This window comes from Ipomoea triloba, chromosome 10 (assembly GCF_003576645.1).
Source record: "Ipomoea triloba cultivar NCNSP0323 chromosome 10, ASM357664v1".
In the NCBI taxonomy this organism is placed as follows: Eukaryota; Viridiplantae; Streptophyta; class Magnoliopsida; order Solanales; family Convolvulaceae; genus Ipomoea; species Ipomoea triloba.
Genome location: NC_044925.1, coordinates 5064847 through 5079944, shown reverse-complemented (window position 1 = coordinate 5079944; position 15098 = coordinate 5064847). Strand labels below are relative to the sequence as shown.

Here is a 15098-nt window from a genome sequence, read left to right as displayed (position 1 = left end):
AATATTAAATAATAATAATAATAATGTAGCCGTATTAAATAATAATAATAATAATAATAATAATAATCAAAAGTAGCCTTTCCGCTTTTACTGTTTTTTTTTTTTTTTGTTAAAGAAGGTAAGCTCATTACCTTCTTCTCAAAAACCTTAATGAGAAGAAGGTAATGGAAATAGTACTTTACATATTTTTGTCCACCTTTTCATTCTTACACATTTTTGTCCCATCCATGTCAAATCTACACAAAAAAGTCAACAGCCCGAACGATTGGTTTTGAGGGCTCTATCTAGATTCTAGGATAGATATCCTTGGGCCATTAAACCTAAATTTGATCATTAATTATTCAACTTCGCAAATTATATAAGTCCTTTTATGGTCACTACATTACTCCCTAACTAGAATCCTCGTATACAAAGGGACCAATTTAATATTACTTGAACAAAATTTACTAGCAGCTAATAATTAAGAGATTAAAATGTTTTATTTTTTCAGTTGAAATTAAAGTTTTATAGGTTGCTTATAGTAATGCAATACCAAAATTTTAAATGTAAGTAGAATTGTAATTAGTTTTTTACTTTTTTGTGGCAAGGAAATCTTGCAATAACTATTTGTTGGTGTGCACGGGGCGGGGGTAATCCCATCTTGTGATCCTAGTCGGCAAAAATTCACAAGTAAACCAGCCTAGAACATGAAACCTTATAATTACTAAGCCAAAAGTGTTACCAACTCGCGCGGTTAGGTTTACCTGCTTGTAATTAATTTTTAACATTAACCTATTTTGATGAAATGGCTTAAGATTTTAGTAATTTTACTAACCAGGAAATAAAAACACATCAAATTCATTTTAGGGGTTAGAGTTAATTTTGTTACTGTAGTATATATCAATAGCCCGCACTTAACTTGGGAGTTGTGGTTGAATAGAAAAGATACATCCATCATTAACTAAATATTAAGGGGGCCTTAAATCTCCCGGCCATCTGTCCCTTCTAAAAATAAATTTATACAATTTCTATTTTTCGTTTTGAGAACAATTAAGAAATGAAAAGTAAGATATATATAATTGAGAGGATAAAATATTATAGTGTTGTCTTCTTATAGTTAAGGACAAACAATGTTGTTTCCTCTAATTTTTATTATTTTCTAGCTAATGATCAAAATAGAACAAAGTAATTAACTCGAATAATTTAAATGTCTAGAAATTATACATACATACATATATACAGTCACTTTAATATTCCTAAACATAATAATATCTATAGTTGTATATACTCTATATTTCATGAAGGTGTACTTTGTCTCGCATATATGACGGTGGGTTACAGGAGTTTGTTCTATATCTTGAGACAATAATACCCATAGGAGACGATTTTGATTCATGAAAATGAGTAATAATAATTGCGACAATTATTATTAGTGACGATAGGATTGATAGGGGGATGCTGCATGGACCCTATTCTTTCTCTTCTGAAGAAATAGCTTCAAAGATCTCTTCATGGAGAGACCATAAGCGCTGCATACTTGCTGGGATTGAAGCACCGGCGACGGCGGAGATGGAACGGAAAATGACGACATCATCGCCGCCGTGTTCAATTTCTGCTGACTCGCTACCAGTATGATTGCTTTAGCCTGCAGTTGATCCGGTTAGAAACTCAGAAAATGATTTCTGGAAAATTCTCAATTGCATAAAATCAAACGAATATATATATATGTACCTGTAGCTCTGTGACATCACACGACACAACTTTTCCATTGTAGAATATTGTTAGCTGCTGTTGTTCCTCTTTTGTGGTACTTCCATTCTTCATTTTATTCATTTCCCACCTACAATCCCATCGAATACCCAGGTTTATTTTTATGCAGCATGCCAAGAATCTTGTGTTTTGATGAAATTACTGTTACTTTCCATACGGAAGGTCTCAGGTTTCAATCTTATCCTAATCAGAGTTAGCATAATTTGTTGAACAGATATTATGGATATACAGAATGATGCATTACATATATATATGTTATTAGTCTTACTTGGGGTGTTGTTGAAAGTGGTGGCAATCTTTAGCCGGAAAAGAGAGAGATGGTGGCACTAGCCGGAGCTCCAAACCGCAGTTTCTTTTCATTATAGTTGTGCAGGAGGCCGGAAGACCTATACTCGCCGGAGATAGAACAATGACGCCGGAGATTGATTAAAGAGGGGGTTGGGGGTGGAGTTTGAGGAGAATTGAGAATAAAATGGTGGTTACGTTGAAAGAGATGGCGTAGAATTAATAGGGATTGAAAAGATTTCAAATTAAAGCATGAAAAGCACATGGGAGAAAACAGGATACCTAAAAGCACGTGTAACATGTTTTACAATCTCTGAGCTTTGAGCCTTTGACAATTGACAATTGATAGTTGCCGGCTGATATTTTCGAAATTGTCCTTCCACTTGAAACATAAATTCACAATTTTTTGAGTTTAGGCAACAATTTGTACGATACTGATTATCATACGTGAGACAGGTCAAGTTGAGATGAAAAAATATAATTTTTATAATATAAAATGTAATATTTTAATAAAAAATAAAGGAGTTAATATCTAATATAGTTATCGACAATAGTTATTTTAGTTAATTTAGTCATAAATGACTATTTGTGCTCAATTTAGTCATCAATTTTAATGATTTTACACAATTTAGCCATTTGTTAAAAGTTGGTTGTAATAAATAGGGTGCTTAATGGTCATTTATCATCCTTATCTCAATTGGGATGATTATTTCTTCTTCCCCTTATTAAGCTCCACGCAAAAATGGTGATCATCATGCATCATCCCCAAATTAACTTCAACCTTAAATAAATAAATAAATATTTGGGTACGAAGATTTTGCATTTCTGTGTGGATCTTAATTAGAAGAAGAAGAAAGAATCATCCCAAATAGAATGAATGATGAGAAATTACTAGCTATTATGACCCTATTTTTTTAACAGTCAAGTAACAGAATTTTTAACGTGTGTGTATGTGTGTGTGTATGTGAAGCCATCTTAGATGAGATGGATCTCAATTTTGTAATATTTTTAACTCAAAAAAAATATAATATTTTTAATGAGTCAACAAAGTATTAAATTTTAGTACTACTTTTAAAGAATAAATAATAATTTTTAAAAAAATGTAATAATTATAGATCAATAAAAAATTACATTTAAATTTAGAAAATTTTATATAACTGAGATCCAACTCGCATTAGACAATCTTAGACCAATATTTGTATTTTACATCATGTCGAATGGTTCTCAGCTTGGAGCATGTGATTCCACTGCACGTTTTACATTATGTATACTGTACGTTAATTATATTTTTATATACCTGCTTTAGGTATAGATATTTTTAATTTTAATAGATCTACCGTCTACGAAGTGTCCTTGCCATATTATAAAAAAATAAAAAAAAAATAAAAAAAAAATAAAAAAAAAACCTAGATTTAGCAACAACAAAACTTATCAAACATTTCGAATACACTAAGAAAATGATTAAGCAAAAAAAAAAAAATGCATGAGCTTAACTCACTAGTTCAGTAAACAATATAAATTTGGAGGAAATGACTAAAGTTCGAAACTCAACAGCAACAACGTAAAGATTATGTCAAAATTTGTTAGGTCCCTTGTATGCTCTATCAGGTCAGGGTGTAGGACCATTGAGGTTAGGGATTCAACCTTTGGGGAAGATTAAGGGTGTGTTTGGTTCGCACATGGGAATCGGAATGAGTAGCAATTACTTGGTAAGAGTAATGGGTTTTGGCGAAAGTATTTAGCATGTTTGGTAGTTGGGTGGAATGAGAATGATTATTAATAATTGGGAAGAAAGGCTGAAGTGAAATGAAACCCTTATTTAATAAGGGTATGGGTTTTCTTATTAATGGGGTATTCCAAACCCATAGTAGCATTTTCAAAACTTATCAACCAAACACTAGCAATCACTTTAATACACATTCCTTATGCTTAAATACACCAACCAAACACACCCTAAGTAACAAAAAAAGCATGAAATATGTTTAGTGAATTTATTTAATGATAAATCACACGTAGAGATAACATAATAGTTAAAAAGGGTTAATTTCAGAAATGATCTCTTTAACTATTGACATTTACTAATAATTTTCATTCTCAACTTTCAATTGGACCATAAAATAATTCCTTGACAATTAACATTTATCAATTTTATCATCAACTTTCAATTTGACCATAAATGGTCCCTTGACTATTGATTTTGTTTCAATTACCTTTTAATTTGTTTATCTACTTTTGCTATCCTATTATTGTATTCAAACACTTAGAGAATTATAAAACTCATTACCTTTTAATTTGTTTATCTACTTTTGCTATCCTATTATTGTATTCAAACACTTAGAGAATTATATGTAATATCTATTCGTCAATATCGCCTCCATTGAGGCTTAAACTCGCCCCACAACCCACCCCTCTCATGTGGGGTTGCAACCGGGTGCCACCAGCCCCGTCCCTGGGCAAGGGCAGGCTGGGCCTTTGCCCAGGGCCCACCACTCTATTGTATATAGTATCATACGTTTAGTATAATAATTTATTATAAATTTTGGTTACAAAGTTGAATGTTGGCTTAGTTGGTAGCGCTTGTGGTTTTTATAATGAAGGTCAAGGGATCAAATCCTTTGATATACAACTTTTTGTTAAATTTTTCCTCCTAGAAGTCTACCACTCTTTAGTAGATACATTTTTCATTTTTCCTCCTACAACACTTTAGTAGATAAAATTTTCCTCCTACAACTCTTTAATAGATAAATTTTTCCTTCTACTACCCTTTAGTAGATGAATTTAGGGGTATTACTATATAGTTTTTCCTCCCTACTCTTTAGTAGATAAATTTAGAGATATTATTATATAGTATTAAAATTGTAACTTATGAAATTTATTTATATTTTCAATTTGTATTTTTTTAATTTAATTCGTAAGTTTGTGATTTTTTTTTTTACTTTTTTATAATTATAGTGATATTTATATAGATTACTTTATTATTTATTATAATAATAATGTGATTCTCTATAAGCTCATTTGGTTTTAAATTATTTATTCGTTTTTATAAACTATAATTCTTTATTTATGAAAGCATTGATGCGATTATTGATTATTTTGGATTTAAGAATGCATCTAGAATTATTTTCATTTGTATGTATAATTATTAAAAACTTGTGAATCTTATTTCAAGTTATTTGAAATTAGTATTTTTTTTATTTAATTTAAATTTTAGTTATAAAAATATATAGTAATTTGATACCGGGCCCATTTTTGTTGCTACGCCCTGGGCCTATAAAATGATAAGATCGGGCCTGGGTGCCACTAGATCACAAGGTATTTGACATTTTTATCTTTAATATATATGCACATATATGTATTTATGTATATATATAATATATATTTTAAGATATTTATCTATTTTATTTTTATTAATTAATTAATTATTTATTTTGATTCCAATACATATTTACTATCAATCAAAGAAACTTTTTTTTACCTAAACCCATTACTATTTTCAAATATTTGATTCTCATCATCATTTCAATTTCAATGTTTGAACCAAATGCAACCTTAATACATTGGGTTCATCATTAGTGGGAATGTAAAGAACCAATTTTTTTAACATCATTACATTTAAAATTATCAGGAATAGGTATCAAAATCATTGTTATTGTTTGATTGACAGGTTTTTAGAATATTACTATGGGTTTTGATTACTCCTTAATTGCAAAACTCATTCCCTAAAAAAATAAAAGGGTTTCATCTCTTACTCCTAAATTGCTTCTCCAACTATTAATAGTCATTCCCATTACATCCTACTATCAAACATGCAAAATACTTTCATCAAAACCCATTACCATTACTAAGTATTTGATACTCATTTCGATTCCGATTCCCATATGCGAACCAAACACACCCTAAATATATATTTAATTGGATAATTAAATTTAGAACAAAATCAATAGTCAATGGACTATTTATAATCAAATTAAAAGTCAAAAATTAATAAATTTAATAAATGTCAATAGTTAATTCATCATTTGTGATCTAATTGAAAATTAAAGAAAAATTAATAAAGATCAATAATCAACGAACTGCTCATAAAATTAATTCCATATAAAAATAATTGAAATATAGCATTCATGACTTTCATCATTATAGCTTGGCCCACACAGCCGAAAAAATATTCAAAGCATTAATATATGTGTCTGAAGTATCTTTTCTTTGTAGCCGTCAATTGTCTAATGCAAATCCTCATGTAATAATTGCAGTTTATTCTTATCACGCAGAAAATTTGATTAAATAAAGCTAAAAATTTAAATATATTAAAAGATCAGGTCTTGATTCTATCGTCAAATCCTTGATTTACTTGTGATCTACTAAATTTTATAATTATTGTAAATATTTAAATTTGTAATATATATATATATATATATATATATATATATATAGGCTCTGTTACATGATTAGTTTATTAGTCAATTTTGATTTGCTTGACCATTATTAAATGTTTGACTTGGTTAAACGTACAATCAATATGAGTGTTTAGTTAATCAACTTTTTATAATAGTTTTACTAACGTAAAAATTTTTTAAAAAAAGTTTCAAAACAACTTTTTCGATAAGCTTTTTTAAAAAATAAATTATACTCTCAAAAGTCATTTTGCTTGTAATCAGCTATCAGTTAAGAGTTAATTTATCAAATATCTTTTTACAACCAACTAATGATATGAGTGACTAAATTCACTAATCCAATCCCCTAAAAGTTATTTGCCACCTATCTTTCAGAAAAATTACTAACGAAAGGCCAAGGAACTGTTGGCTTTTTCGTTCCTCATCAAAATTTCAAGTTTCACGTAAGCTTCTAAGCATGTCTGGTTTAATTACTTTTTGCCTAATCATAAATAATTTTGCAAGTTATTCTTAACTTACGTGTATGAGTTCTACGTTTTAGACAAAATTATAAAGAGATGAATTCTTGATTCCTACTCTTCAAAGTGAAGAATACTATCCTTCATTATTGTGAGGCTGGACATCCATATAGGTTTCAATTAAATCGGTACCTAACCCACAAACGTTGAACATATGTATTGTGTTGATTTGATTACTTAAATTTCAATCAATCAAATGTTAGGTTTCGATAATTAGCAGTCACAAATTGACAGAAAGCACCATCCAATATATCTAAACAAATACACTATCAGAGATATTTAAATTCACCAGCATATCATTAAAATTATTGAAATAATGCTACTGTATTTTTCTCTTTTTTTTTATTGATTTTCAGCCGTTAATATGAGATCATCCAATGGTACGGTTCAGATCTGTCCACACCTATGGATGATGCCGCAAGAGAGCTAGGCCTCCCGGTGCGGACATGCGGACTGATCTGGATCATTGAATGAGCTCATCAACGGTTGGAAATCAATGAAAAGAAAAAATGCGATGACATTTTGTTATTTTCAAAAATATGCTGGTTCATTTAAATATGTTTGGTGGTGCATTTAGATATGTTTGATGGTACTTTTAGTCCAATGTACATGGGTGCAACTTATGTGCACCTAGTTATAACATTATGTGCACATAGTTATAACATTAGGTGCACTTAGTATTGATGCTCATGTACAATTTACTTGCACTTGTAATACATTTTACTTGCACGTGTGTACCTATTTTCACTTACAGGTGCAAGTAATTTATCTTGTTAGCATTTATGCACCTATGTGCACCTAGTTATAACATTATATGCAACTATATTCCGGACACGTGGCGCGCTGTGATTCGTCCGCAGTTCTTTCATGGGCGGTCAGTACGCACCAGAACGCCATCCTCTATATATATATATATATAGCTAATAATGAACACAATTGTGGGCAAGTTGGTTGATGTTGGAAATTAAAAGGAAAATAAAAAATATGGAACATGTGATGGAATTGCGTAATCATACACACTGAAGCAAGGTCTCTATCAGCGCCCTAACTTAATTAGGATGATCGCCCCACATCAATTCGTAATTCAGTCACGTGGACAATAAATTAAAGCCAAAGGGAATAGTGTCCACGTGTCTTCTTTAAACAATTTTCACATTTTTTATAATGTTTAGTTGTAAATATTCGTATAATTGAATTGATGTACGCGCACTCTCGATTGAATATTGATGGTTTTTTATGAAACCGGGTCCACCATAAACCGGGTGCAATAGTATAAGGCGGATAGAAAAATAGTAATATTATTATTCAAGCACTAGGTCCAAAAGAATATGTATAAAGTTCGAGACATCGACTCATAATGACGGTTCGAATAATAAATAATACAAGCTATAAACCTAATAATAAAATAGAAATAACAACATTACCACTATGAATCAAACACTTATATGTTAGTCAAAAGGAGAAGACTCAGACCACTCAGCCATAAGAGTTTCCGCGCCCCGAAGGTGTGTATTAAACAGACCATCTTCCCCCATTTTATACTATCATCGGCTTCACCTACACCGTCCACATGTACACCATCCACAACCACCAGCCTCTGCTAACCACGTGTCCCACGCCTCCCTGCCTGTCTACTTGCTTGCCTCCAGGCCGCCGTCCACCAACGAGACCAACCAGGGCGGCACATCGCACGACCAGGACGCAACTGGGCACACCGGGCGCTGCCCCGACACAAGCTGAACGTCGGGAGCCCTGCCACGCCGGAGGGATACACAGGGCCGCGCCTAGCGCGCTCAGGGCGCGTCAACTGCCAGAATGCACTGCGTTGGCTGGTGCCCTTAGCCAACAATCCTCATGGTGGCGCCGGCTGGCCAGGCACCCTTCGCCACCCCTCCACGGGGCACTTCCTCTACCCATACTAAGTGATCCAAGCCCAAGCACAATATCCCCATCAAATATAATAAAGAATTTCGATTCATATTTTATCTAAGATTTAATCGTAAAGTATTGTGTATTGTATAATTGAATAAAGACTAAAGTGCTATCTTGCACCATGAACCATACTCGATTATTCATCCTGCACCTGATCTTTTATAACTTATATATCGATGCACAAATCAATTTTTTTTTCGCCTAGAATTTTTTGCCTGTTTCCCAACTCCACAGATGACATGACGCCGATGGTAGCTGATGTGGCCTTTTTTCGTAATAATGTGTTTTCCATGTAAGTTAAAAAAAAAAAAAAAACAAGTGGTAATTTTGGTTTTCACCGCTTCGCCTAATTTCCCCCCACCCAAGCCCTGAGTCAAACGAATCGAAATTTCACCCAAATCACGACGAGTCTGTGATTTCACCTAATTCCCCAGATTCTAATTCCCCACAAAATTTTGAGGACGACGACGACGACCACTGCTCCCCAAACAAAGACGCCAAAGATTTCGCCTAATTCCCCAGACGAAGAACTACATGTGTGTCTACTTACCCACTCGAACTTAGTGGAACTTTCTAAGTAAAAATTCGAACACTTATTATGTCAGTACAGTATAATCCTAATGTCTAGGTCTTATGGTTAATGTTGTTGTTGCTAGAATCATCAACTCCGTAGAGTGGTCTTGCTGGAAGATTCCCTGAGTCGGTCGTTGGGAGCTAGCTAGTATAAGAGGAATGGCTGATGAAAGGTCTAAATTAACTCATTGAGACAGACCACTCACACACAATTAATGAAGGAGTAAAGGCCCTTACGAGGCATGTTGTGGAGGAGACAACGGCCGGCAATAATTAGAGGATAATAAGGGCATTTATTGTTCATAATTAGCTCATTAAATGTAATTATGAAGGGTCTGAGTCTAGCGGCCACTCGGACCGTTATAAAAGACCCTCCAGGGCATTATAAAAGGGGAGCACTTTATGAATATATACGAGAGATTTGTGAGGTGATCATTGTGCGTATATATTATTTATGGTGATTGTATATCTATTTTTCGGTACTGTTGACTTGTCAGCTGACTGCCCATTGGTCAGAAAACCAACAACCCTGAAGAATACAATATTTTTATTTGATTGTTAAATTTTTATTGATGTCAATTCACTATTATTTCGATCTTACTATTCGTATACAGTGATCCATTAAACATTCAAACGCTCAATCGAGTAGAATGAAATAATAGTGAATAGATTAGACTTAAAGGCTAGCAGGATGTGGTGACTCTACAACACCTATCCTATTTTGATCTTATCCACATTCAATTTTTTATGATTTATTTTATAATTTGGCCAGTGATATATAGGGTTTTAATGTGTCCTAAATAAATAATACCCATATATTAGCTTAGTATAAGTAATCCTATTGTACAAAAATAAATCATTGGAATAACAATAACAACAACAACATCTTTATCTTCTATCACTACAAAAAAAAAAAAAAAAAAAGAGCAAAATAACGGTGTGTTTTGATGAAAGTATAGAATAGAAAAAATAATGGTGTGTTTGGTTCGCGCGCACATGAGAATCGGAATCGGAATAAGAATCAAATACTTGATAATAGTAATGGGTTTTGATAAAAGTATTTTGCATGTTTGGTAGTAGGGTGGAATTAGAATAATTACCAATATTGTTGTTTGGTTATGTAAGATCCTATAATGGGAATAAATTTTTTCAAAATACAAAAACAAAAAATTAAGACAATTTATTCAAATATAAAGACATCCAAAGCACCAATATCAACAAAAAAAAAAAAGTAAAAACAAAAATCTAAAAGCACTAATCCAAACTTAAAAATCAAATTACCAATTAGGAGGGGAATAATGGAATAAAACCCTTATTTTATTAGGGGATGCATTTTCTAATTAAGGGGTAATCAAATCACATAGTAATGTTCTAGAAACCTGTCAACCAAAAAATAACCATTGTTGCAAAAATCGGCCGCCTAGGTGCTAGGCACCCCTAGACCGAGGTGAATTGCTCCCTAGGTGTCCGCCTAGCGCCTAACTCGGCAAAATTCGGTTGAGTTAACTCGCCCAACTCGGCAGAGTTAGCCGAGTTAACTCGGGCGAGTCGGCCTTGTTAATTTTTTTTATATTTATATATATTTAAATTTATTTATATAAATAAGAGAAGTAATATATATATATATATATATATATATATATATAATATGACATACACCCACACACATGCATTATTTTTTTGTTTTTATAGGTCGCCGTCTAGGTACCGCCAAAGCGCCGCCTAGATCGCTTAGGCGCTAGGCGCTAGGCGTAGCGCCTAGCGCCTACTACAACCATGACAATAATAATGATTTTGATCCTACTATTATTTCCATTGGATCTTTAGTAGCAACATGTTCTTCATCAAGAACACAATTAAACAACTCGTTTTTATGGATCTTGATCAGAATCCACACTCCAACTCCTTGTTTCATCTTCTGTAAAAGTAACATCACGACTAACAATCACCTTCTTTGCCACGGGATTGTACAATTTATAACCTCCTTGCTTGTAACCTACGATGATTGTTTTCACTGCTCTATCATCAAGTTTAGTCTTCGTTGCTACAAGTACATAGCCATATGCAACTGATCCAAACACCTTCAAATGCTTCACATTTGGTTTGAATCCACTCCAAACTTCAATAGGAGTTACACTAGGTACACTCCTAGTAGGTGATCTATTCAACAAATAAATTACACAAGCAACTACTTCAGCCCAAAAATAATTTGACATACCTCTAGCTTTAAGCAGGCTTCTTGTCATATGCAGTATGGTTCTGTTTCTCCTCTCGCCCACTCCATTGTGTTGTGGAGTGTAAGGAAATGCAGTGTTGTGTTGCACCCCATGTTCTTCACAATAACTCTTAAAGTCATTGGATGTGTATTCTACTCCACATCACTTCGTGGATTTTTAAGAAAATGACCACTTTGTTTTTCAACAATGGCTTTAAATTTCTTAAAGCAATCAAACACTTTTGTTTCCGTTTTAACAAATACACCTACGTTTTTTGGGTGAAGTCATAAATAAATGTAAGAAAATATAATAAAATTGCAAAAATTTAATATAATAAAATTGCAAAACCTAATACAAATAAAGTGTAACACCCCCAAATTCACATACGAGTCTAGGCTAATGCATTAAAGCTTAAAGCATAAATATATGATTATATACAACTGGTTACTATCATTCAATATAATAGCCCCAAAAACATAAGGGATGCTACCGCCGTAGTTATTCATACTAGGATAACTACCAAGATAAGTCATCAATCAAAATATTCATAATTCCTAAAATGAAACATAAGGGCGCAAACCCGGTGTCTAGGCACCATACAAAAACCATAAATCACATCACTATTAACAATAACAGTCTCAAAAGCTGCTAACTAAGATCAAACTAAAACAATAAATCTTATCAGAATGGATGCCTCTAATCGTACTCTCATCATGCATTAATTCAAACCTAAAATGGGTTAAGTAAAACAAGTAGAAAACACCCGATTAACATAAATGCTAAGTATAAATTACTCCACCGTGTAAAAAAATGTATACATATATATATTGGAAAATATGTATCGTTTCTCCCAAGATTAGCATATTTTCATGCTATCGTTTTGTTCCTTCGTTCCCCGGCGTGCCCTCAGGTGTTTTCCTTGTGCTTTAAATCTTCGTTTTCTCCCAAGATTAGCATCTTTTCATGCTTGCTTGCTCATTGCTCAATCCTTCCTTCCTTCCATAAAGATATGCCAAATTACGCATCATTCCACCTTTATTTACTTAGCATTTGAGTAAAAAACAGGCATAAATGAGCACAAATATGAGGCTATTTAATGACATATCAGCTCTGCACCCTACTTGAAGGTCATTGACTCTAGTATTCAAATTTTGCAATTACCGCTAAAACCATCAAGCCTCCTGTATACATCATCTCTAAATTAAGTGGAACTTGGCCTTGATGACCATGGAGTTTATCAAATCTCCCAACCACATATCTCTCAATTGAGTGTATATATATCTTATACTAATAAGCTTACAAGTCCGCCCATGACCCAATGGGTTGCATTAGTGGTATGGGTTGATGTTAGGGTTGTTTCGACATCCTCCTCGCCTCCTCTTCCTCCTCCTTCTACTTCCCATTCTCCTTCTACTTCTCATTCTTCTCCTCCTCCTTTTTATTCTTCTCCTTATTCTACTTCTACTTCTCCATTCTCCTCCTTTTCCTCCTTCTCCCCCTTCTCCTCCTTCTTTTTCTTTTCCTCATTCTCCTCCTTCTCCAATCCTTATCCTTCTACTCCATCATCCTCATCCTTCTCTTTCTTCTTCTTCTTCTTCTTCTTCTTCTTATTTCTCCTTCTTCTCCTTCTTTTCCTTCAACTTCGTCCTCCCCCCCCCCCTCTCCTTCCTTCTTATCATTCTCTTGCTCCTCCTCATCTTTCTTCTTCTTCCTTCTCCTTTTCCTTCTTCTTCTCCTCCTCCTCCTCCTTCTTCCTCTCCTTCTTCTTCTTCTTCTTCTCCTTCTTCTTTCTCCTTTTCTTCTACTTCTTCCTTCTCATCCCCCTTCTTCTTCCTTCTCCTTCTTATCCTTCTCCTTCTCATTCTCTTTCTCCTTCTTCTTCTTCTTCACCTTCTTCTCCTTCTCCTCATCCTCCTCCTCCTCCTTCTTCTTAAATTGAAAACATTTCAATATTTCATCACAACTAGTATGACAAAGGAAATAGCCATTCTTAGTACATACCATGTAATTAATATGGTCAAATTCTACTAGGAAATATTATAAAAATGTCTTAATTGTACATATTTTACTTGTTTAATGCTTTAATTGCACACTTTTTGAAGTTTAGTGACTCCAATTGCACAGAAGTTATAAGTTTAGTGGCATGTTCAACACTTTTTTCTATTACTTTTTTAAAAAATTATATATATATTTAGGCTTAGGCTTAGGCTCTGGTGCGAAGAATGCTTTAGTTGCAAAAGTGATGGGGAGAAATCTAAGTCTTTGATCTATCCAGATAAACGGCGCTAAAAAAAAAAAAGAAAATAACGCTTATAAAAAAATAACGCTTCAAATATATAAGACTATATCTTCTCCAATAAACCATCTCTGATCTACTGTCTTTGCATTCTATTCAGATCATGGAAGGCAGAAAATTGTTTCCTATAAGGCACAACATTGTATCTTCAAAAAAAAAATAAGGCACAACATTGTACACTGGAAAGCACAACAATGTAATCTGCAAGGCTCAACAATGTGCTCTGGATTGCTCAACAATGTGCACTCCATGACAAAATAATATGCACTTTGAAGGCACAACAATGTGCACTTCAAGGCAAAACAGTATGCACTTTGAAGGCACAACAATGTGTTTTAGAAGGCACAACAATATGCTCTGGAACGCTCAACAATATGCTATGGAAGTCTCCACAATGTGCACTGGAAGTTTCAACAATGTGCATTGGAAGGCACATCAGTGTGCTTTGGAAGGCACAACATTGTCCTCTAAAGGGTACAACATTGTGCTCTACAAGAAGGAAAACATGCACTGGAAAACAAAAAAGTAATTAACATACTTACACAAAATTAACATAATGTCACCGTCTTTCAAAAAATATATATATATAATGTCACCGTATTTTTTTTAAAGATATCTCCATTCTGAACCCTTGATCTAGATTGAATCAATGGATGAAAATAAATCATATTTTTCATCTAAAGAAACAGTTGCACCTGATCCGTCTCTAATATTGTCCAATATAATGAAACTGTAGCCATATTGAAATGATATTGTAGTTGTGTTGAAAGGAAACTGCGGTGTATTATAAAAGAAATTGTAGTTGTGTTGAAAGGAAACTGAATAACAGTTTTACATATTTGAATGTATAATGTCGAATGAAACTGTAATTATATCGAAAAGGAACTGTAGCAGTATTGAAAGGGAATTGCAGTATATATATAAAATGAAACTAAATATGTTATACGCACAGAGTTAACGGTGCGGAACGGAACCGTTTCTGCTATTTTTTTTCATTAATCAAAACGACATCGTTTTGATGCATGGACCACCATGCATTGTGCACCGGAGTCCATAGTAAAATTTGCGAGTCCCGGTTAATTAAAATTTACGAAAAGCAACAATAAATTTTGTCATACTTGTTAATAGATTGATTAAA

The 15098-nt window shown here is 33.2% G+C and overlaps 1 protein-coding gene across 1 annotated transcript; it reads right to left on the bottom strand.

The window, feature by feature from the left end:
- Nucleotides 1-1168: 1168 nt before the first annotated feature.
- LOC116031573 (protein TIFY 5A-like) lies at nucleotides 1169-2210 on the bottom strand. The gene is made up of 3 exons (XM_031273814.1): nucleotides 2018-2210; nucleotides 1711-1819; nucleotides 1169-1624 (listed from the first exon to the last, which is right to left on the bottom strand). Exons 1-3 carry the CDS (start codon nucleotides 2107-2109, stop codon nucleotides 1409-1411), a joined length of 417 nt encoding a protein of 138 aa, XP_031129674.1. The 5' UTR covers nucleotides 2110-2210; the 3' UTR covers nucleotides 1169-1408.
- Nucleotides 2211-15098: the final 12888 nt, after the last annotated feature.

What these genes read in the sequence shown, in the direction of transcription:
- LOC116031573 (XM_031273814.1), bottom strand. Translation starts at nt 2,109, where the DNA reads ATGAAAAGAAACTGCGGTTTGGAGCTCCGGCTAGTGCCACCATCTCTC. An exon ending in CACTTTCAACAACACCCCAA is followed by an intron (nt 1,820 to 2,017) that starts GTAAGACTAATA and finishes ATGGGATTGTAG; the next exon opens with GTGGGAAATGAATAAAATGA. An exon ending in GTGATGTCACAGAGCTACAG is followed by an intron (nt 1,625 to 1,710) that starts GTACATATATAT and finishes GATCAACTGCAG; the next exon opens with GCTAAAGCAATCATACTGGT.